The 23,676-nt window shown below is 35.5% G+C and overlaps 4 protein-coding genes across 5 annotated transcripts; 3 read left to right on the top strand and 1 right to left on the bottom strand.

Moving 5' to 3' along the window:
- The first annotated feature begins 49 nt into the window (after positions 1 to 49).
- On the top strand, positions 50 to 6,113 carry LOC143367418 (lysocardiolipin acyltransferase 1). The gene is made up of 5 exons (XM_076809214.1): positions 50 to 349; positions 705 to 893; positions 1,016 to 1,223; positions 2,470 to 3,036; positions 3,120 to 6,113. Exons 2-5 carry the CDS (start codon positions 726 to 728, stop codon positions 3,287 to 3,289), a joined length of 1,113 nt encoding a protein of 370 aa, XP_076665329.1. The 5' UTR covers positions 50 to 349; positions 705 to 725; the 3' UTR covers positions 3,290 to 6,113.
- Positions 6,114 to 6,449: 336 nt separating this feature from the next.
- On the bottom strand, positions 6,450 to 9,238 carry Nnp-1 (Ribosomal RNA processing protein 1 homolog Nnp-1). Its single transcript, XM_076809203.1, has 6 exons — positions 8,887 to 9,238; positions 8,494 to 8,717; positions 8,240 to 8,410; positions 7,987 to 8,169; positions 7,610 to 7,887; positions 6,450 to 7,536 (listed from the first exon to the last, which is right to left on the bottom strand). Exons 1-6 carry the CDS (start codon positions 9,128 to 9,130, stop codon positions 6,528 to 6,530), a joined length of 2,109 nt encoding a protein of 702 aa, XP_076665318.1. The 5' UTR covers positions 9,131 to 9,238; the 3' UTR covers positions 6,450 to 6,527.
- Positions 9,239 to 9,992: 754 nt separating this feature from the next.
- Positions 9,993 to 12,655, top strand: Rpl10ab (ribosomal protein L10Ab). Its single transcript, XM_076809094.1, has 5 exons — positions 9,993 to 10,134; positions 11,136 to 11,291; positions 11,742 to 11,890; positions 12,132 to 12,304; positions 12,422 to 12,655. The coding sequence occupies exons 1-5, from the start codon at positions 10,130 to 10,132 to the stop codon at positions 12,590 to 12,592; spliced, it is 654 nt and encodes a 217-aa protein (XP_076665209.1). The 5' UTR covers positions 9,993 to 10,129; the 3' UTR covers positions 12,593 to 12,655.
- Positions 12,656 to 15,679: 3,024 nt separating this feature from the next.
- Positions 15,680 to 23,285, top strand: LOC143367358 (phosphatidylinositol phosphatase PTPRQ-like). 2 transcript variants are annotated; one of them, XM_076809089.1, is made up of 19 exons: positions 15,680 to 15,818; positions 16,425 to 16,810; positions 16,945 to 17,205; positions 17,420 to 17,695; positions 17,762 to 18,028; positions 18,323 to 18,658; positions 19,354 to 19,668; positions 19,741 to 20,082; positions 20,214 to 20,501; positions 20,584 to 20,787; positions 20,905 to 21,010; positions 21,679 to 21,905; positions 21,985 to 22,061; positions 22,128 to 22,262; positions 22,336 to 22,458; positions 22,538 to 22,686; positions 22,752 to 22,887; positions 22,963 to 23,029; positions 23,101 to 23,285. In XM_076809089.1, exons 1-19 carry the CDS (start codon positions 15,703 to 15,705, stop codon positions 23,205 to 23,207), a joined length of 3,918 nt encoding a protein of 1,305 aa, XP_076665204.1. In that variant the 5' UTR covers positions 15,680 to 15,702; the 3' UTR covers positions 23,208 to 23,285. The 2 variants fall into 2 exon arrangements, with proteins under 2 accessions (XP_076665204.1, XP_076665203.1); XM_076809088.1 differs by having other exon boundaries at positions 16,425 to 16,816.
- The last annotated feature ends 391 nt before the right edge of the window (positions 23,286 to 23,676 follow it).

The raw sequence follows: 23,676 nt of genomic DNA, 5'->3' as shown, positions 1-23,676 counted from the left end.
ATTAATATAAACGAATAACAATGTGAATTTGTTTTGTACAATTTATTTTTTTCTCTCAACAAGCATTTTAAGCTTCACGGTGTGGTGCTTAAAAGAAAAACTTGTAAGGAGAGGTTGATATTTTGTAGATAATTGTGAAGTTTTCCCCTGTTTTGGCAGATCAATAATGGTCCAAACACAGCATCCCAGAACTCAATAGACACTGGGTGGAGAACAGGGTGAAAGGGGTGAAGCACAGAGAAGCCCCTCTAGTAAGATAGAAGGGAAGCCAGAGAAAACAATTCAGAAAGCGGTAGTTGACATTGAATGTCTGTGAAAACTGGTTCTATCAGAACATACACATGATAAGGTGAGCTGCACTGAAAGCATAGTTGAATCTGTAGATTTTTGCTGACATTAACTGACATTCGTATTAAGAGCAGCCAAAGGTCTTTTGTTTCTCTCTTCTCTTAGATAGAAATTATTACAGAAATTATTTGCAAGCACAATGAAAAGTTTTGCTTTCATAAAGATTGAAGTTTGAGCAAAAATATTCTGACCCTCGATAAGAAAATTTTTAATCTTTTATGTCATCGCAGGATCATTCTTCATTAGTAGTGAACAAATTGTTAAGAATACGTGTATCTTCAGTTAAAACTGTTCGATGAAAGCAGCTCCTAATTTTTACACGCCTGTAACAAGCATTGTAATACATTTTTCTTTAGATACCTCAGACAGAATTTGCGATGCGTGGAGTTTTACGTGGCACTTTATATTGCGCACTGTGGTACGGCAGTGTAGTGGCTGGATTTTTATTTATCGCTTGTCCTATGTTACCACTGTTATTCTTTAGCCCTCCAAAATTTCGAAAATGCGGAGACCTTTTATTCTCTTGTTGGGAATTATATTCCACGGTAAGTACAAGAAATTTCATTCTCCTTTCGCTTCTTTCTCTTCTGTTAAAAACCAAATATCTTTCCATCGTTAATTCCATAATCATTGCATAAGCAAACCAACAGCTGTTTAAATGTTTCAGGCTCTTTTAAAAGTGTTCGGTGTAAAAATTCTTGTATCGGGTGATCATATCTCTCCATATGAATCCGCTATACTTGTGATGAACCACAGAACGCGTGTGGATTGGAACTTTTTGTGGGCTGCGATGTACCAGGCATGCTTACCCAGCGTAGCAACTCATAGATTGAAATTCATTTTAAAGGATCCCATACGACACATTCCAGGCCCAGGTAATGGAATAAAATTAACGAGAAACAGTGTATATTACCAAACTTAGGGCGGTATTCATAAACGATTCTTAAGCAAATGCTTAAGATCATCTTCTGGAAGACGATCCTATTTCACTTAAGGGGGTTTTCTAGTGTAACGTAGCATTTTCTTTGCCTTTTTTTCGGAATTTTTTATGAGGAGCTTGTAAAAGTTATTGCTACCTGGTTTATTTCTACATATTTTTAGCACGAAAAGATTAAAATTAACTCAAGCGGATCACTTTGTAGTTGCTTTTGAAAAAAAGCGGTGTCCATTATTGGATGGTTTCTGATCATCTGAAACAAAAAATTCAAAAGGATTCCTTATTTGTATGTCCTTGGCTATAGACAGTACCAGAATGAAAGAAAGATATTGAAAATTATTTAATTTTTTTCATTCTGACAGCCCCAAAAAGTCGAAAAAATGTATGAAAATCGAAATTCAATCTTCAAAGTGCCGTTATTTTCTAAATTTTCAATATCTTTCATTCTGGTACCGGCTATAGCCAAGGACATACAAATATGGAATCCTTTTGAATTTTTTGTTTCAGATGATCAGAAACCGTCCAATAGTGGACACCGTATGGGCACCGCTTTTTTTCAAAAGCAACTGCAAAGTGGCCCACAGTTAATTTAATCTTTTCATGCTAAGAAAAATTGAAAATATAATCGAAATATAGATAAGTATGTGGAAATAAACCGGGTAGCAATAACTTTTACAAGCTCCTCATAAAAAATTCCGAAAAAACGCAAAGAAAATGCTTCGTTACACTAGAAGACCCCCTTAAGACATCAGGAATTCATAGACGTTGCTTAAGATGATCTTAAGCATGTACTTAGAATAAGCAATTGTAATCTAGGCGGCATCTTGAGCAAATGATCGAGATGGTCTTGAGAACATGTGAAGTTATACAAGCATTTACTTATTTGAACAAGATCTTCCTCAAGCAAATGCTTAAGCACGACCTTAAGATTATCTTAAGTCACGCTTATGAATCTAGGCGGCATCTTAAGCTTAAGACACGTTTGTGAATACCACCCCTAGACCTAACGTATCTGAATTCTATATCACGCGTAACACCAAGCAGTGCTTCCTTCAAATATTAAACATAATTTACTTTGTAGTAAGTTTCTCACGCTACCAATCTTTATGGCCCTTTTCTTTTCGATGAAAATCATCAACCTCGTAACATAGTATCTATGATTTTAAAGAACTATTGTATAACAGGGTGGATAATGCAAATGAATGGCTTCCTTTATATAACTCGTCGCTGGGAAGAAGACAAAAGTCGACTATCGCGTACCCTTGATTATTTAGTGGCGTTGGATAGACGCTGCCAATTGCTGATATTCCCCGAGGGTACGGATCTAACAAAGAGTAGCAAAGAGAAATCGGACAGATACGCCTCGCAGCATATGCTGCCGCAATATTCATTTGTCCTTCATCCAAAGACAACAGGATTTAGCTACTTAGTTGGACACCTTCAGCAAGCGAGCTACCTCGACGCCGTGTATGATTTAACGATCGCATATCCTGACTATATCCCGCAATCCGAACTAGACTTAATCAAAGGTAAATTACCAAGCGAGGTACATTTTCATATTAAACGGATACCGTCAGCGGATATGCCAATGCATGATGCGACATTGAGACGATGGTTAGAAGAGAGGTGGTGTAATAAAGAGGAATTTCTGAAACAATTTTACCAGAAAAAGGCTTTCCCTGCTGAAATCTGGCCGCTGACGAGATTATTCCCTTTACAAGTCGCTCTAGGCTTTTGGAGCATTCTAACAGGTGAGAATCGATTATAAGTTAGCATCTGCTTTGCTAATCCTTGGCGATACTTGTATTTTAAATGAGTAATTAATTTACTTCAGGTGCCGCAGTACTTTTACTTATTATCTCGCCGCTATTCCAATTATGGGCATTGGCTCACGCAACCCTTTTCATCGCACTATCACTTTTTAGTACTGGTTTCAGCCAATTTGAAATGGGATGGTACTGGCGTTGGAAAGCTCACTTTGTACGAGAGAAGCGTAGCTACTAAAATTTCAAATTGTATTCTTCGATGTGAGTAGATTCTACCACGAAATTACAGTGAATACTTGGTTGTTTCTTCTATGTCGTTATAAGTGTACTTGGAATTCATAGAATATTTATGAATTTCAAATGTATTACAAGTTTAAGAATAAGTAGAGCCTTTTATTTTCAACGACACAGCATGTTATAGAGAAGAACTTAATTTTGCGTTAGAAATTGTTAGTGGTGTACAAAGAATTTGAATCAGAACATAGCAACACGTGGGAACAGTTATTTTATAAAACAAGAAATATACAAATATCACACAGAACTATTTAAATGAGTTGATAGAAAAGGAAAATTACTCTTTAATATTGACTGATGTATCCTATAACATAATAACGACACTAGTGTAAAATTATAAGCAAATGTATTACTATAGTACACGAAAGGAAAACGGATGACGAGACTACAAAAGTTGCAATGAATTTATTTTAACATTGTAACAGGAATTAACTCTCTATGGATTACCTTCTTTTAACGTCGTAGTGAAATCTAAATTTTACAGTTCAAGATTCTAGTTACGATAAAAGTAATGATATATACACTATTACAATAATTTTAGTAAATTACTGTCTACAGTTCGCTGCTGTGTGATATTTTTTGACAATATAAATTTATTACATTACGTAACTTTGTCTATATTTTGATACATGGTGAACTATGGAGGATTAAAATCAAAACGACAAATTTTTTTAAGAACAATATTTTGCTAACTCAAGTATTCTGTGGTGGTGTCTTCTGAGTAGACACTTAGTATTAATACGCGTACAGTTTGTTTCCAAATTCCTGAAACGTTAGTTGAAAATCCATTTCATACGTCATAGTGGTAAAAAGCAGTTTACCTCGCGCTAAACGATGTTTAAAATTGAAATACATAACAAGTGTGTTGTTCAATTTAGGAATTGTATGCGACTGGAAAATAATGTGTCATTGTATATACGGACTTGATTATTTTACTAAGTAGCTAGAATTTTTAAAAGTCTCCGTATATTTTGGAAACTTGTATGTGAAGCTCATGCATGGAATTATGTTGTAAAATTAATTCATTTATAAACGTTTAAACATTACTACTAAGACTAAAGGCATAAATATAATATTTGATTTAACAGAATTGATTCAACACTAAGGATAGATATTTCTAAATGAAATATATTTCAATATAGTGACCTTTATACTAGTAAAATCGTGTTGTACAAATTTCTCAGAGATTTTACTCTTGAAACTATAATAATACATTTATTAAATGTAACGTAGACTGTAATGATTTTAAAAGAAACAATTTTTTGTGTTTTAACTAGAGAAAGTCTGGCTAGAAGCCAAAAGAATCTCCGAATAGGAATATTCCAATTGCAAAGGGATATCCTTTTTAAACTTGTACATGTGTATAGTTTCGTAGATGAAATTTAAATGAAATTGTAATTATTAAAATTTTATAATTTTACAAAAGTGTTTAAATTGACGAACTGTTGGTAAACAGGCAATGATACAATCAACGTTGTTATATTTAAACAATATAACAGTCATCTATATTCTAATTTGTAAAAATGAAAGATTATATTTCGAAGGTGTTAAGTTATTCTAATTTTCTTTTCAAATGAAATCAACTTGCAATTAGCTGCAATGGAGACAGTGCCTCATTATCTCATATTCTGAAGTACAAATGTACATACGTGCTGTAAAAAAGATTATAAAATTCAGACGCATTAAGGTATGAGATAGTTATGCACTTAAAATTTCTTAGAGGATTGTTAATCAACTGAAATTATTTGAGCAACACAGTTTTATTTTACTCGTTAAATGATTCAACATTCGTAGAACAACTTTACAGTGCTTCCCATGTGACGGAATATTATTATTCACATTTCAATGTTACTATGTAATAATGCATTGAGATCAAAGTTGAAAATGAGATGTGTAGTATAAGATATATAAACTTTTAGATATTTGGTTTTGCGACACTAGCTCAAGTTCTATTTTTCTATAGATGTAGGGATACAAATTATAAACGTAAACAAAAGTGAATTCATGTGCCAAAGAAATACGTGTAATTAGTGTACCTTAATGAACTTTATCCAGATGGATATAGTATTAAGGATTTGTCTATTTAAAGTATTCCTAGTCCTCGATTACGAATTAATGAGAAGGTTTCGTTCGCATCAGTTTCCAAATTAACAGAGATAAATACAGATATTAAATTGTTACTACATCAGAGAAATATTATATTTAATATAATGCTTTCTTCCAAAGTTATCTTTTTAAGAAATGTTGTTATATAAACATCGCGTATAACTTCATTTAAGTTAATTTTAGTAATTTATAGTAATCTAGCAAAAATCGATATAAGTGTTCATTATTTATAAATATTATATTGAACTTCGCCTGTAAGGAATTTTTTTTATTAACTTATGTTTGTAAAATGTATCGAGTAATTTTTGTTCATCCTAATACGATATACTTACACTTTCGATCTGTCTCAGATTATTTTTAATTCAAATACATTCACTATTGCATATATAGCAAATATTACGATTACTTATTGAAGTGTATACATAGTGTTTTTAAGAATGAACGAAAACTTAGAAAAGAATCAAAGTGACTATCTTGATGTACTTCATGCTGTGACTACCGTAGTTTCGACGTTGTATAAATGTTATACAAAGTTAGTGTGGTGTTATCTGAGCTGTTAGGATATAAATGTAACGAATAAGTGTATTCGAAGGTGACTATATCATGTACAAAAAGTTTCTTCCAGTTTATAAATCAACGATTAAACGTATATATAACTCTAATTGTAACAATTTTGTTAATGGAATTCATGTACCCTCCTGAATTACTAACAAATTGTAATCGATTGTGTATCTTTCCAAATACTATATATTTAACGCGTAATATTTACTACTCCTACATCATCGATAAGAAAAACTTTATAAAAAAAATATATCGTGCCATTTCATAGAATATTCATTGACTTAGATAACTGTAAACGTCATACATAAACTATTTACAGAAGAATCTCTAACTGCGCAAGATTGTGAACACTGTATGTGAATAGCATTAGTTGATATGCGTGTATGTAAAAAAATACTATTAACGAATATCACTATGTTAATTAAACAGGCATCAAGTAAACTATATAGCGTTTATTTGAAAAAATCTATATATCTTCATTTGTTTTATTAACAGACAATTACATATCCTCGTTATTAATTCATTGGGCATTTGGGATTTTTTTTATAAAATGGATTAATTGGACTCGGTATAGGGCTTGCTTTCAGTACGCCCGCCAATGGTTTCCTGTTCGCATCGAAAGGAATAGATGGACTTTTGCGAACTTGTAGAATATATTCAGATGAGCGTTGAGCAGTATTTCGTTGAAGAGCTATTTTCACTCGCTTCTTCGAATTCGAATCGTTATTTACTTTCGGTTGTTGTTTAATACTAACCGGTGTCCTCTGCAGTTTTTCATTCTGCAACTTTTTCAATGCAGGTACCAACCACGCAGGCCCTTTATTAAACGAGTTACTTTTTTTGGTACTGTCATCCGTTTCAGCAGTATCTGTACGCGACTCTGTGCTATTAGCATTTAGTAGCGCAGGCATAGATGGGACTACGTTATCAGAAATATCCCATTTGTCAGAGAGTTTAATCGTGGTTGTCTTTTTCCTCTTACCCGGTGTGACACTTAATGCAATTTCAGGGATAGCTTTATTCTTCTTTACTTTCATCTTCTTGCAGTTACTACTGCTCTTAATTGGAAGCGATGAATCCTTCTTTGATTTACAATTACTATTCTTTACTTCAGTTTTACTATTCTGATTTTTCTCCTTCATCTCGTATTTCCTTTTCTTCGAACGAGGAATATCTGCATCCGACGCTTGCGAATTCTCTAGAGTCACGTTGTTGTTAATATTCACTTTATGTTGTACTTTCTTCTTCTCCCTTGTGCTTTCAATTTCGTCTACCTCTGCCACGCAATCTTGATCGTCGACGTCTGAATTCTCTTCTTCACTAAGCTTACCATTTTCATCCTGCGTCAATAGTCCGTTCTTTTTTCTCTTACGTTTCTTTTGCGCATTGTCGGAATACAATTGCTTTTCAAACTCAAAAAGACGCACAACAGCTCTTTTCGAGTCTGTATCTTTCTTCTGCGTTTTTGGAAGTCTTATTTCTTTAACTCCGAGTGGCATCTTACCCTGCGATAACTCAGTGAACCTGTAAATGTGATTAATTAAGAAATATTTAAAACTTCATAACATAAATGAATCTTTAATGAAAGAATACTTACTCATTAATTAGGCGACGTAATTGTCTACGTGACTTTGTCGTGGATGAAGGATGAAATTTATATTGAGCTAACAATACAGCAATCTTTTTAGCATTGAAAGGTATTTGTGGTAATTCTACATTTACCCTTCCAGCTCTTGGATCCAATGGTTTTTCTATATTATGTTTCACTTGCTCCTGAGGACACTCTTCTTCCTCTACAACATCATTGTCGTCTATTTCCTCGTCGGACACTTCAATCCTTTCCATGGCATCGATAGTACCAGCAGGGAATCCAGCCTATATTTAAATGAACATTGCTATACGCTAGAGCTATTCAGCAACCATCGCTAACATAGTTTATTCGTCCTTAAAAAGAATTCAATTTTTACGACTCACAGCTTTCCAGGCTTCAAATTTCTCCATGTAATTCATTCCAATGTCTGACTGGAAAATTAAATATCTAAAAATGTGCCTCATAACATGCCTAATTTGTCTTTCGTCGTCCATGATTAAGAAATGTGAAATAAATGGCTTGACCAATTCAGTGACCACATCTTCTGATATCTCTCCAGCACTAATCTGCAAAATCCAAGCATTAGTATATATCGTTCAACTTCTATGGCAAATATTATAATCGAGATTGATATACCTTGGAGAGCTCTTCCCAAAACAGTTGCGTCAGATGCATGTTAAAACCGAGACATATTTTTGGGTCTATTAAAAGCTTCTCGAGTATTTCAGAAATACCTTTTATCCATTCAGGATCCCAAGATCTTTCTTTACATTTTTCGAAAGTCTGACGAATTATTCTTCTAACTAACTATAAACAAATACACTGAAATAGGATACTTTGATGTACAATAATATACAAGCCGAGGGTAGAAAATCTTTTCTAAAACCTACCATAGAAAACTTGTCTAATCTGTATTGATCTATACCAAACCATTCGGTACCTAGAGTTTTCAGAACGCATGCAGTGTACAATAATACTACGTCTTTAATGTTAAAACAATGTACAATTTTACTAAGAGATTCTGCCAACTCTTCCTGAATTAATGGTTTATCGGACATCCACATACAGTAAAATAATCCTTTCCATAACCGCATGAAATCTTGCTCTGTAAATGCTAATAACAAAACTCATTTTATTCATCAATCATTCTGTTGCTTATAATCGAAAGCCTTCTATCGTAAAATGTTTTAATTCAACACTTTGTAACCCATTAAACTCTATTTACGATCCATTCGATTCCAGTACTTTGATTTTAATTAAGAAAATTCCATTAGTGGCCTTACCAAAGGAACTTTTTGACCGGACCGTCAACCATTTCCTCAAATTCTTCAGCACTTTATCTCTGACTTTTTTATCGTTGCTTGACAATAAGCGAGCAAATTTAATTTCTTGAGCAATAATTACCGCCTTCCTGTCTGTTTCATTAACAGCAGTTGCCTGCTTTTGTCGCTCTTTGTTTTTCAACATTTGTAGCGCAGGCTTCTGCAGCGATGCACGCGTGCATCGTTGCACTTTTTTAACCGCCATCAGCACGTGGCAAGAATTCTTTTAAATGTACAATTACGTATAACACGCTTCCTTTAAATTGCTAGGTTGTATTTCAAAGAAGTCGAGTACTGACAGAACGGCCACGGCCGCGTGGGGACCAGTGGCGCTGTGGTCCGCGCCACGGACATAGGCATATATAGACGGTAGGGATGTGATAAAGTATCGATGTATCGAATATTCGATATTATCTTCGCGCAGTATCGATATTTTTCAATCCGATATATTGATAGTTCGATATTAAAATCTCAATATCGGCATCGATATATTTTTGCCGCTCCACTGACAATTTGTGCATCACGCATCAGGAATCGGTGCAGACATCTCACCTAACTAAATAACCAAGTCCCTATTAAGTTTTATATTTTATGTAAATATTGTATAATATAATTTATGTATATTTTGTAAATACTACATAAAGAAATACGTTTATACATAACATTCATTATAGCATTGCTTGAATTTAGCATAATTAGTGCATAAATAAATGATATTGCTATTAATATTTTGTGTTTTCTTATTATAATTTTTGAATGGTCTTAATGGATAGTTTGGTTTGATTTACATGAGAAAAGTGTCTTCGTTTTGTTCCTACGTGCCTTATGAGCTGAGATATTTCGATGTAAAGTTGAAATTTGGCGAATTTTATGTTAAGATATTTTAGACATCATAAAAAATTGTTTCATATTTTACATCATGAAAAATTCTGTGGGAAATCCAATTATGCTGAAATGAGTGTATTAATTGAAATCTAAGGATTATTAATTCAAATCTTATTGGTAGAGCACCACACGCGTCGCTTCGAGGAACTATAGCCGATCTTAAAACAGACACGCATGTTCCTATCTACAAATGCAAAGTCGTTTCACGTAGTTTCTCTCGCCCTTCGGTTACGTCCTCTGTTCTCCCATTTCTTTCCGGTTTTAGTCGGGCGTCGGGTCGGTTCGTTTTCACGGTCTTCGTGTTCCACGAGCTGTTGAAATGACGTGAGTATCTCATCCTCTTATATTTCATTAATCCAGAGTTTCAGTAACTTCATACTATTAAGGAAACTTGTTTTAATACATAATTTCGCCATACTTATTAATATTTTCTTCAAATACAACTTTCAATATTGTATTAGTTTGGACTCTTTGTACCTCAACGTACAATGTGCCTTAGCATCGTACCATAAATTCAACATTATCTTCCTAATGATTTCTTTTTACTAAAATAATTTACAGTTACTCGATTAGTATCGAGTTAAAATTTCTAGTACAGCAGAGTTCCATTTATCTGCACAAATTTTGATCCAGTACCTGGTTTACCCAACATGTTGCTTAGCTATTATCCCAACCCGTGCAACGCATCGTATGATTGTTTGAACTCGTATCGTTGCACAGAATGCATTTAAATCTCTCCTTTTATAATGCATCCGATCAGTAAAACAAAAGATAGCGTATTCGAACGTGTGATTAAAGAAGGAATCACTGGGCTCCTATCACCTGAGCTATCCAGTTACACGAACTGTTTGTCCCCCGACGGGTTCGGATAAATGGAATTCTACTATACTCATTTTATGTTTAATTTTGTAAGGAACAATTGCAAGTATTCCACCATAGAATGAGGTTGAAATTATGTATTACGTACAGGTTATAATTGATCAACGCGTTCCGTGCCACGTGGTCCTCCAGTGGCCCACGATATTTATCAGAGGTATTAGTGTTATTCAAAGGGAAAAATTTTCTTTTTCACTTATTCTGATTTCGATCAAAATAAAATAAAAAGAAGCTGAAATTATTGAGAATATTACATAACTATATATTATTTTCCTATATCTGAATATCGCAATTTAATTTTCTAATCACTTTTTATAGTCCCTCCAAAAATCTGCTTTCCACTGTGATACGGAACATGTTAAATTTAGAGTCGAGAACCGACCGTACCTCTATATGCCCATTTCAAAGTACAATTGTGATTTTACTAATGATAATGTTGTAATTGATAGGTCGAAAGTATCGCGTGATACTCTCTACGAGTGTGTGAATTCTGTTATTCAAAACTCGCAAGACAAGAAGAGGAATTTCTTAGAAACGGTGGAACTCCAAATCGGTTTGAAGAATTATGATCCACAAAAGGACAAACGTTTCTCAGGCACCGTCAAGTACGTTTCTACCTGAAATTGAGGATTCTTTTCGGCTTTCAATGATCACTTGCAAACTTTTTTTTTATAAAAATTAACGCCCGAAAAGGTTGCCTCATGTATAGTCAGGAAGCTGGGTTTTACCTGGCGGACCTTCACCCAGGGTCTTAAATAAAATGGGGAGGTTTTTTTACCGTTATTTTTATCACAGGATCATAATTGATGATCCTGGGGGTAAGTTAATATTCAATTAGGCAACTATTCAATCGATTCGATTATCGAAGTCGATGGTTCGGTGATGAATTATATTGCATGTATTATCTGAATAATATTTGCGGATTACTTAAATATTACTGAGAACATTGACTTCGATGATTGTTTTTGCAATAAATCATGAATTAGTGCTGAATTATATGAGAGATGCGAAAACAACTACCATCAAATTAACTATCGACGTTGTCCTTGTTAAAGGCTGAAAAACATCCCCAGACCAAAGATGCAAGTCTGTGTTCTGGGTGACCAGCAACATTGTGACGAGGCTAAAGCTAATAATATTCCATACATGGACGCCGAAGCGTTGAAGAAACTGAACAAGAACAAGAAGCTCGTAAAGAAATTAGGTAATTCAAGGCTTGTAGCATCATAGATTAAACGTTTTGTGCCTTCCAAAAAGCACCACAGCTGGTTACAAATATTGTGGCTGTGGTTGTCAACTGGAAGGAGATTAAATTCTGCACTTGGTGAGGGCGCTGCATTCCATTGCTTCACACCTCAATCCGTGTCGAGACACTATGTTAAATCTGCTCTTATTGTGTATTTTAATTTACTCTTAAATTTAACACGCGCTCTCTTTTCTTACAGCTAAGAAGTACGATGCTTTCTTGGCCAGCGAATCCTTGATCAAGCAAATTCCACGTATTCTTGGTCCTGGTCTTAACAAGGCTGGTAAATTCCCTGGACTTCTTTCCCACCAGGAATCAATGGTGGGCAAGATCGATGAAGTGAAGGCCACGATTAAGTTCCAAATGAAGAAGGTGCTTTTCAATTCTGAGAATTATCAGAGATAACATTAGACTAACAAATTTTTGTATCTAGAACGCGCAACATAGTAATTAATAGTGCTTGATTTTAATTGAATGCTTTGTTTACAGGTGTTGTGTCTGTCTGTGGCTGTAGGACACGTGGGAATGACGCCAGATGAACTGGTACAAAATGTACACCTTTCGATTAACTTCTTGGTTTCGTTGTTGAAGAAACACTGGCAAAACGTGCGCTCTCTTCACATCAAATCTTCTATGGGACCTCCCCAAAGGTTGTACTAATGAGAATTAGTGCAACAATCTTTTAATGTATATTGAGCGAATAAAACGAAAAATTCACAGCAATTTCACGGGTCTGCTTACATTTCTATCATTCCTAACTCTTTATGTACGCTTAAACAGAATACCAAACTGATAGTATGATACTATAATAAACCATTAAAATTTGTTATATTACCTTCAAATAAAAATTAATTAAATTAAAACTATAAATCTACGGCTATAATAATGTTTAAAATCAGAGGTACAATATACTCAACACGAGTATATTTAAATATTAATTTCATTACCTAAATATATGTTTTTTTATGAGACAATACAATAATATGGTGTACTATATATATATATATATATAAGATTTATTTTCAGCCTCAACGGCCGTGAAAAGGAACTTGGCTTTACAATTTTTCCATTCATTCCTCCACTCTGACATTCCCTCTATCTTTCAAACTACAATCTAACTCATCTTTTCTTTCTTCTAAACTTCCTTTCTATCTCTCTCATCCACTCTACTATCCTCCTATTTACTGCCCCCTCTAATACCCCTGATAACCATCTGTCTCCAGTCTGAAAGATTGGTAGCAGGGTCTGGCTCTGGCAAGAGAGTGCAGAGTCTGACGTCAGAACCGTAGCAGACGGCAGAATCTGCTGCCGATCTGACATCAGGCTCTGCACCTCAGAACGCAGCCATCTGCGGACACAGACGACTACGGTTCTGTTGTCAGATTCTGCTGCCCAGATCTGGCTATCAGGGACCCTTTCTATACTGTATCCTATTCTCTCTGTTTCCGTGCAGTCTTCAATTAGATGCTTCAAAGTCCCCGGTCCTCTCTCGCACAGTCCGCATTTTCTCTCTTCTTCCTTCATCCAATACCTGTTGTTCACGTCAAGGTTCCCACACCTCACTCTGGCTATCAGTTCCTGGCTATTCCCTTCCCCCATCTTTCTTAAATACTCCGGCATTCTTATATAATCGTGTACTATATAATCAGATTTTTATCTACAACATATTCATTCATGAGAATAATACGGCTGAACATCCTCCTCAACAGCAGTTCCTAATTAAACTGGAGAATTACAAACAATTACAACTAGCAAATAATATAGAAAGTGGAGTCGTAGATCCTACACAGGAAGTGTATAAAACATCTTGAATGGCGAAGCAAACTACCATATGTCCCACTAAAAGATACCCCCAAAAATACTTTACAGGTTCTGCCGTGACTTGTATACAAGTCTGAGGGTTCATCGTGCACGTGCTATTTTTGACAAGCTCTGTGGGGGCTGCCTCGAACACTCCCTCTTCAAGGAGCACATGGTCTCCTATTTCACCTCATAAGCAGTTGTCGTTACGGCCGCAGGTCTGAAGACATGTCCCTATCTTTTACTCTGTTCTACGATCAATCATAACGCGACTCCGATATCTCGGAATCCGCTGCTCCCAGGTTTAATCACAGTGTGCTGACGATTCAGGAAGATCAATGGAAACGCGTTGACAGAGAAACTGCCATTCAACTACCTTCTAACGTAAGTCCGGAAGATCTAAATGGGCGAATTATAATTTAATTTCAAGCACCCTGTCCGATGTGTAATATAATTGCAGACTGAATTTAATACATTAGCTGAGTTTAATGCGTCTCAGCCAATTAAGGTAAAGAAATGGCAACCAGCAGTTACTTATAATTACTTAGGGATGTGTTTCTCGAAGCGTCAGAACTTCAAAACCCAAGAATGTTTTGATTCGAAACCCTCGAAACCCAGATAAAAGAAAGTATAAAATCAATGAATGAAGAAACTATTCTTCAACGTGTATCGAGAATTTTTACATTATATTTTTGTTGATTTTTGAAAAATTCAGTTCACTTCAGTTCTTAGAGCAAGATATTCCACTTACAAAATAGAATCAGCTCTTCAAGTTTCGAGAGTCTCGAAGCCTTACAAACTTTCGGATTCGAGTTTAGAGAATTTAAAAATTAGCTTCGAACCCACCCCTACTTATAAACTGTCCTATTTAGTATTCGCCATTGTCACAAAATTATTAATGCTATAAGCAACCTTAGGCATTTTTAATATACCGACCGCGTCCGATCGTGATTAAAAACCAAAACCGCGTAAGCTTTGTCAACGCGATAACAACTATCCACGTAATGAATCGCGCCTCGACGGTTTCGCAAGCTTATGCTACCCGTAATAACTAAGTTCACGCGTAGGGTTACGCAAGCAGGAGTGTATTTAAACTAAAATATTTGAAAAATGTAGAAAAAGGGGGATAAAAGAGGCGGGCGAATGAAGGTGAACCACGGCGTTGGTGTTTGATTAATAAAGTAGTGTTGAGTGCACTTTCGAGAGCGTCTAGAATGGACTCGCGATCCTTATCGGCGCTATCAATGGCCGGGGGGGATAAACGAAAAGCTGTCAGTGAGTGGTCGCCTAATGATTATTGAGCAAACGGTCAGCGTATCACGTTTTCAAAATACAGCTCGCTACCGTATCATTGCTAGTCGATCTACACGAGTGGCCGAGCGTTTTCGACGGTTTTTCATCGAAGGAAGAAAAGTGAAGGTGCTCCGTGGCCGAATAAACCGATTCTCCGTTAGAACGGTTGGAGACGCGAATTTGCACGCGGAGGACCATCCTCGTGCCACTTGAGAACGAGTATTATTGTTTATTGGGATATTAAGCAACACGGAGCCATGAAGTATCTTCGCGCCACGATCATGAAACGTGAAACGATACTGTCAGAGGAATTATGATTGACATGGTAATGACGCATCTATCGAGCTTACGAAACTTTCACACTATATAGCGTTTTATTTGCAATATTTCCTTCCCTCCCCGGGGAACTTCGAATTGCGTCGGAATACACTCGAGCCCAACAAAGTAACGCGAAGTGTTCTTTGTACGTTTCACTGAGCGCGGTATTAGACGCTCGAAAGCTTCGATTATTCAGTATATCAATATTCGAAGTTGATAATATCAAATTGATATTCATATACTTCAAGTATTAATTAACAACGGCGGCATAAGGGAACACTGGTATGAGATAATAATTGGAGAACCGATCCTTCGTGGTTTTCTTCTTTCCGCGTAATTCTTCTTATCGTTGCCCGTTTATGCAACTTACGACTTATGAAATTGGTAGTTCGAAACGTGACTGGATCCCGTTTGTGAGCGGTTTCGAGGAGAATCCCAAGTTCGCGATATCTGCTCCTGTTTTAAATAGCCACAGGTAGGCGGCGATCTCTTTGATGTTCTCGATTGTTGCCCATGCACCGCCTAATAATCGGTATCAAGTTCAGAATATTACTTCGCTACTTTTGTACATAAAACGTGATGTATAAATACGATACCTCTGTAATCAGTATAAGAATCTTTTATCTGTATTGTCACTTGTCTGGCCGTGAGGAGTAAGGTAAAATCTTTCAAAGTATCAACAGCTAATTGATCTGTGCATTAATATCTAGGAAAAGTGCCGCGAGCTAAAAATAGTGTACCTATGTTTCAAGAAGTATTTGGATTTGAGGAACTGGTCCTAGTAGTCCTCCAGCATAATCAATCAACATCTCACCATAAAATCGCAAAGACTACTTCGCCGGATTCCACATTTTTAAGTTGCACTGTAAATAAGTCGTTCCTACATCGATAACAAACGTGTTTCATTATTGTACAGTGTACTTCATAGACCACTGCATAAACTAAAATCATGGCCGATTTTCAGTCTTCAGCCCGACTGTATTTCCAGCCGTCTGACGCCATGATGTCTTTTATCGATCGTGATAATAGATCGCACCGATATTCCTCCCCACTTATGTACATTTTCGTTGTTAATTTCCAGCCTCCCGAGGAACATGATACTAAGAAAACGATCGAGGTTGTTCATCTACGCGCTGCAAATTCTCCACGTGCTAGCCGAGGACGTTCCGATCGACATAACAAACAATGGAGGAACAAACGATCCAGTTTCACCATTGGGTTACGTCGAACGCACGACGGTCTCGGAAGCTAGCGATCATTACGAAGAGTTTCCGGCGGAAACGACGGAAGTCGCCCAAAGCGACCCCTTGACGGATGACCACCCGAACAGCAGCGACGTAAACACGCCCACTGCTGATATATCGACGAGCGATTTTGTTGAAAGATTTCCACAAATTTTTAGTTTGTCTGGCGAGATGGTCAATAATGATGTTATCGGCGATGAATCGTCGACGAGTACCGCAGAAGGTACAGGTGAAGAACGCCCTCTCACCCCGAGTTACAATATTTGATTAATACTCGAATTGTAAATTCTATGATTCAAATGAAATATTAGAAAGACGTTTTGTTCGAGACTTCAAAGAATTCGACTTTGTTTACAGAGCAAAATTCAGTACAAAAATTAAATGTGAACGACACCGGTATGGAATGGATATCTCTGTCTTGGGATTCCCCTGCGTTCAATGAATCGCTCACGTATTTAATCGATGTAAGGTCGAGTGACAAGCAGTTTCAAATAAACGCAACCAGCACACGATACAACGTGACTAAACTGGACCCGTGTACTACATACACGTTTACTGTAAAAGTCATCGATAAAGATCCGGTTGGAGTTGCAGTGGTAGCGGCGACCAGCAGCGACAGTAAAATCACAAATTTAAATGAAATTAAATTTAAAATCAAAATTATTAAGTTAACGTGTACACTGTGTTTAAGGATATGAAATAGAAATTTTTTAGCTTATTAAAGTAAGAGAGAAACCTTCAAAGTGTAACATGATATGCAAGCAAATAGTATTTCATGCAAGTTTTTATATTATTTTCATCACTCATCTCACGTTTAGCATACACTTTACAGTTACAGAGATTGGAGAAGTTCAGGATCTAGTAGTGAATACGACCACCAATGCAGTTAGTTTAAGTTGGAAGGCACCAGCGAAATATCCAACGTGTGTACGAAGCTACTTGATTACCCAATGCTTTAAAACTGACTGTAACAACACAGGAACTACAAAGACGCAGCACAATGCGACAAATCTGGAGCCGTGCACGGAATATGTTTTTACAGTCATAGCTGTTGCGTATCCAGTCGAATCTCATGGCCTCAATAGAACGGTGAAAACAGATTCGCAGAGTAAGTTACTATGTAATAGTAATGATTATCCTTTAAATAATTGCTCATAACAATTGCTTCTTTCAGAATCTAGTGTACCCCAACATCTGATGGCAGAAGCTAGTGCGTTTTCTTTATTTATCCACTGGCAACCACCAGAAATAGGTCCGGCGTGCATTAAACACTATCGTGTTACTATTGCTCCACAAGCGACAACAAAAGAAACGGTTGGAACAAATGTAACGATACATGGCCTGCGTGCGTGTACATACTACTTCATTTACATTAATGCAGTAGACGAAGATAATAACGACGGAGAAATGGTTACCAAGTATATCAGAACAGCGTCAACTGGTAAAGAACTTATAGCGAACTAGCTTTACTACTCGGCTTCGCCCGAAATTTAGATTCTGATTTCATAAAAGAAAAAAAATTTGTTTTAGTTTTTTTTTGTGAAAATAGTCACATTTATCTGGATTAGCCAGGCATAATGAGCCGAGGTACATTTCGCGGTCCTCGAGTTTACCGTTCGAAAATTTTTAGGCAACAGACAAACATACAAACATACGAAACACTTTCTGCTTTGTAGTATAATATAGCACTCGCTATGTGAAATATTTTTTAACCATTTAACTATTATATTTGTAGAATCAGCACCGCCAATATTGAATATCGACAGACCTCTCGTTTCGACGAATAACATATCACTTTCGTGGAAAATTGCGAAAGATAATAATAATTGCAATGTAGTGTCTCTTAAAGCTACGTGCAATTATATCGCAACCAATGGACATGGGTATGAAACTGTGAACGGAGAGACAGAGGTACTCATCAATTCCCATATCCAGGATGAGTTTCTTATTGTACATTCAACCGTTAGTAGTGTTAGTCCGTACACGGCATACTTATGTTGGGCGTACGTCACTAACGAAGCTGGAAACAGTAAACTAAGCGATTATGTAAATATAACAACTTTAGAAGATGGTAAGTACGAATATATTGTACTATAAAATTCCTACTTACAAGGGGAGGACACCATATGATAGACATCGATTTTGACGAGCCTTGCCACGATGGATTTACCATATGTCGAAAATAAGTAAATAGGTGTCCGAGCGTTTCAGCGAATAAGCCTTAATAATAGAGATATTTACATGTAAATTATTAAAAATTTCATAGTGGCCGTGGGGTTTTAATGGGTAAAAATCCCACACTACCCTGGCGCCCCCGGGTGATTCCCCTCTGGAGGGGTGCCTTTTGATGATATCTCCACGATAAAAAAAAAATTATAAATTATTTTTTTCATAATTTTTTTTTAATTTGGAGAAGTCTTCAAAAGGCACCCCTCCAGAGGGGAATCACCCGAGGCGCCAGGGTAGTGTGGGATTTTTACCCATTAAAACCCCACGGCCACTATAAAATTTTTAATAATTTACATGTAAATATCTCTACTATTAAGGCCCATTGGCAGAAACGCTCGGATACTTATTTACTTATTTTCGACATAGATCCATCGTGCCAAGGCTCATAAAATCGATGTCTATCACATGGTGTCCTCCCCTTGTTAGTTTATGAATTAAAATCAATTTTGTGTAACGTCACGAGTCTGAATTAGAAATAATAAATGAAGCGGTGAATAGTAGGAAAGTTAATAGCAATACGATAACTTTACATTTTAGTACCATCTGCACCCGCGTTTAATGTTGCGAACATAACACAATCGCAGTTCGCACTTGTATGGGAAACGCCAAAATACCTGGCAGGAAATCTACATGAATTCGAGATTGCGCTGGAATGGCAAGCACTTTTCCCAGTACCAGAGTGGTGTAGTAAAAAGCAATCGAAAAGCACTATACATCTGAGTGGAAACGCATTTACGTTTGAATATTTAGAAGCGCAAGCATATACAAATTATAAAGCAAAAATTAGAGCAAAGACAGCCGCAGGTTGGGGAAGTTACAGTGAATATTTAGCATTTCGAACGCTGCCTGGGGGTAACTTTCCATTAAATAGCTTTATGAATAATGATCTTTTCGTAACAGTTACCATATCGTCTGTATTTTTAGTTCCAGAAATGGTAACCAACTTTTCCTATTTAATTACAAACAGTAAAGACGATGCAAATATTTTGGACACTATTTTGAAATGGGGCCAGCCATGTTCCTCGAACGGAATAATAGAATATTTCAATGTGTTTGTACACGGGACTAGAACTAATTATACGCCGCATTCTTTGGTGGTTGAGAAATATGTACCAAGTGGAACTACTGAAAATGATATGCTCGTACTTAATTTGAAAGAGCTGAAAGGAGAGTACAATTACACTTTCGAAGTATCTACTAAAGTCAACGGCGTGCGAGACTTCGGTTTACCAACGAGTCTCAGCAATATTTTATATCCTGCGGGTAGTATGTATCCATTTTTACGCTGCATGAGATAATAACAGATTAATTATTAGAATCTTGTTATAATGTTTATATTTTACTATGAATTTAAGCTTCTAAGGTACTGTTTTATCTATCGTTAAATAATTCTTTAGTTCCACCCGAACCAGATGAAGATTACATAAAATCTATAACCATAGATCCATCTAAGGCAAGAAGATCCACGACATCAGCCACTCTTTTGCTTCCCTTATTCCCTGCTATAAACGGTGATGTTCTTTATTATTCTATCATAGTCTCAGGGGCTGAAGCTAGTATTGCGTCAAGCACCAGATTTGATTTAAACAATCATACATGGCCGAACATATCTTCTTGGGAAGAAGCTATGTTAAAAGATTTTAGCGAGCCTTACCAAGCTACCAGATTATGTTGGAATCCTTATCGTAGGTGATAAATTTTTATAACGAATTCATGAATTCATATCGAGAAATATATACACTATTATAAACTTATATTCTCCCATAGCTAATTACGTTGCCGATTATGGTGACATGAAGGCAGTGAAGTATACACTGGGGGAAGATACAAACTGCGAAGAAATTTCATCTAATTCTAAAAAGCGAGTTTATTGCAACGGACCCCTTAAACCAAATACTTGGTATCACGTTAGAATGCGAGCTTTGACTCGCGGTGGATATGCCGACTCTAAAACATTTTTGATAAAAACCAGTCAGTACTTTATAGTTTATCGTATTATCATTGTTTCTTTAAGAAGTAATTCTTCATTATTCTTTAATTAGTTAATACAGTCTTATCGTACTAATTAAATATTTCATTTCGCGATAGATGCTGAAATAAACGTTGGACTTGTTACCGGAGTTGTTTTTGGCATCCTATTTTTGGGAATTTTAACAACAATGATGTTATTAGTTCGCAAATGTTCCCCTCAAGTGTAAGTACAAATTTCACTTGTATTTATATTATTTTCATCAAGACAAAGTTTCAAAACTAATTTATAAAAATAATATATATGCCTTATATTGTATAAGAATATAGATTAACTGACGAGTAAATGTTATTGCATATATGTATGAGTTCAAATGGAAGAAACCGTGTGTACATTTATGAGAAATAATCAATATTTCTCTTGTGACTCAGAAGAGCACTATAGTTAGGAGCAACAAGGTCACTAAATGCAGATGTCTACTATACGTGCTAAAATACACATTGCATTATGCCTGGTAGCTACCAAACTGTTGCTTGACCATGCAGTAGCTATTAAGAGATTGCCCGAGAACACTTTGAACAGTCCAGTTTTTAATATATGTGATGCAGTTACTACCATAGAATCTAGTACAGCAATAGAATTGTACTATAATTATAACACCAAGTCTTTGGAAAGACAGGTCATTATTTCCTCTCTGTACAAAGTGCGCGCGTTAAAAAGAATTTTCATTATCATATCATTGACGTTAAGTGGTGTGCGTTTTGTGAATAGTATCAATGAACAATAATAGACAATAGTTCTGACTATCTTGGTTTCCCGCGAGTTTATATATTATATTATTGGAAAATCTTCACTTCGCACCAACAGTATTTATTTCCTTTTTCTTTTTTTAGAATATTGCGAAGATTTTTACATTCTGACATGTCTGGTTCACCAGTCCCTACACCTTTTTCAAAAAAGAAGTTTATAGCGCACTGTCAGCAGCTCATTGATAATCCTGGAAAATTGAGCAATGAATTTCAACTGCTTCAAACTCTCAGCGTGGATTTACAGATGCCAACAAATACTGCTTGTTTACAAGCAAATAAGAAGAAGAACAGATATTCTGATATTTTACCATGTACAGATTTATACTCAAATAGAAAAAAAACATCACTACATCGATGGCGCTTTATTAAAATTATTTTACGTGTTTCTAGATGACTTTTCAAGAGTTAAATTAGAAGCGATTGATAATGACCCCAACACCGACTATATCAATGCATCATTTATAAAGGTAAGTGGAATGTAAAGGTAAATTGAATTATTACAATTGATTGGCTAAACCTATATTCATTTTTAGGGCTACACTGGAGAAGACGAATATATAGCTTGTCAGGGCCCAAAAGAAGAAACCACATTTGATTTTTGGAGGATGGTCGAGCAATATAATATCAATATTATAATTATGTTAACTCAGTTAGTCGAGAAGGGCAAAGTAAGACTTTTTCCTATCTGAATAGAATTAGACTTTTAATTAATATACAAACAATAAAAATATTACTTTATAGGAGAAATGTCATCAATATTTTCCAACAATTAGAGAAAGTTTCAGGTATGAAAATATGACTATAAAGTGCATAAGTGAATTAGACTATAGATCTTATACACAAAGGACGTTAGTGTTGCAAAAGGTAAAAAGTCTGATAAACTTTATAAAATCTATGGTTATTTATAACTGAAATCGTGTTCATTGTATGTAAAATATTACAGGAAAACAAAAAGAGAAATATAACGCATTTGCATTTTAAAGATTGGCCAGATCACGATGTTCCAGAGGATTTTGATCCAATGATTCATTTTTGTCAAGTTATACGTCGTAATATTCTGGCTAATAAAGGATATATTGTTATTCACTGCAGGTAAATACATAGAAAATTTTTAACATAAAGTTTTACTATTTTCGTAACCTCTGTTTCTTTTATAGTGCAGGCATTGGTAGAACTGGTACTTTAATAGCAATAGATATACTTTTACAGCACCTTCGCGATAATAGAAAATTAGATGTGTTCGGGACTGTATACAGATTACGACATCATAGGATAAATATGGTACAAAAAGAGGTAAGAAAATTCGAGATACGGTGAAACCAAGTTAACGTGAATTATATCCTCCTAAATTCGTTCTTAAATTTTCAGAGTCAGTATGCTTATATTTACAACTCCATAAAACAAGTATTAAAGAATCCCTACTGTTTGAAAACCTGTGAGTCTATTATATCAAATTTAATATGCTTTTCTTCGAATAGATATATGGAAAAAAAATTCTTTTTACAGACAAACCACCTCCTATGAATCCACTGAGCGAAAACGCTTCCAAGAAACCGAAAGTAATATCAAATTCGAATGCAAGTCTAGTCAAAAACTTTGAGATGTGTATGTAAGATTTTAGAGTAAATGATCTCAAAATATTTATTTCTATTTTGTACATGGTAGAAAGAAATAAAAATAATACCACTATATTTTGTCCTGCAAAGTGAGAATATTTATCAGTCTAATAAGGTACGCCACAATTACAATTTTTCAAATTGCTCGAATGTACTTAGAATTGTTAGTTTATCTACAAAAATTATTAGAGCATTTATATTTCACTCCTAGTAAATCTTTAAACCTCGTTTCACTGTTGCAGTATGAAAGCATAATTTCTCTCTATCTGCGAGACACTTTTATAAGACATTTTGCCAGGCAAAAGATTTCGAACGAACAAGATGCATGCGTGAAATTCACCAATGATCTTTTGCTGTATGATTGACTAGAGATCTGAAGGGATTCCCATCAGACTGCTATATAAATGATATAATACTAAACATCGAATTATTAACGCAAATATATAGTTTGCACTTTCAAATGAAT

The sequence above is a fragment of the Andrena cerasifolii genome, chromosome 3 (assembly GCF_050908995.1).
Source record: "Andrena cerasifolii isolate SP2316 chromosome 3, iyAndCera1_principal, whole genome shotgun sequence".
Lineage (NCBI taxonomy): Eukaryota > Metazoa > Arthropoda > Insecta > Hymenoptera > Andrenidae > Andrena > Andrena cerasifolii.
The sequence above is the reverse complement of the archived record's forward strand: the minus strand, read 5'-3'. Positions and strand labels throughout refer to the sequence as shown.

Excerpts from the sequence above, each read along its gene's own strand:
- LOC143367418 (XM_076809214.1), top strand. The coding sequence starts at position 726 with ATGCGTGGAGTTTTACGTGGCACTTTATATTGCGCACTGTGGTACGGC. Across the intron at positions 894-1,015 it reads GTTGGGAATTATATTCCACG|GCTCTTTTAAAAGTGTTCGG; the intron begins GTAAGTACAAGA and ends TAAATGTTTCAG. Across the intron at positions 1,224-2,469 it reads ACGACACATTCCAGGCCCAG|GGTGGATAATGCAAATGAAT; the intron begins GTAATGGAATAA and ends ATTGTATAACAG.
- Rpl10ab (XM_076809094.1), top strand. Across the intron at positions 11,292-11,741 it reads CGTTTCTCAGGCACCGTCAA|GCTGAAAAACATCCCCAGAC; the intron begins GTACGTTTCTAC and ends TCCTTGTTAAAG. Across the intron at positions 12,305-12,421 it reads TTAAGTTCCAAATGAAGAAG|GTGTTGTGTCTGTCTGTGGC; the intron begins GTGCTTTTCAAT and ends CTTTGTTTACAG.
- Nnp-1 (XM_076809203.1), bottom strand. The coding sequence starts at position 9,130 with ATGGCGGTTAAAAAAGTGCAACGATGCACGCGTGCATCGCTGCAGAAG. Across the intron at positions 8,411-8,493 it reads GATTAGACAAGTTTTCTATG|TTAGTTAGAAGAATAATTCG; the intron begins GTAGGTTTTAGA and ends ATTTGTTTATAG. Across the intron at positions 8,170-8,239 it reads TTTGGGAAGAGCTCTCCAAG|ATTAGTGCTGGAGAGATATC; the intron begins GTATATCAATCT and ends TGGATTTTGCAG.
- LOC143367358 (XM_076809088.1), top strand. The coding sequence starts at position 15,703 with ATGCAACTTACGACTTATGAAATTGGTAGTTCGAAACGTGACTGGATC. Across the intron at positions 22,459-22,537 it reads GGACGTTAGTGTTGCAAAAG|GAAAACAAAAAGAGAAATAT; the intron begins GTAAAAAGTCTG and ends AAAATATTACAG. Across the intron at positions 23,030-23,100 it reads TCCCTACTGTTTGAAAACCT|ACAAACCACCTCCTATGAAT; the intron begins GTGAGTCTATTA and ends TTCTTTTTACAG.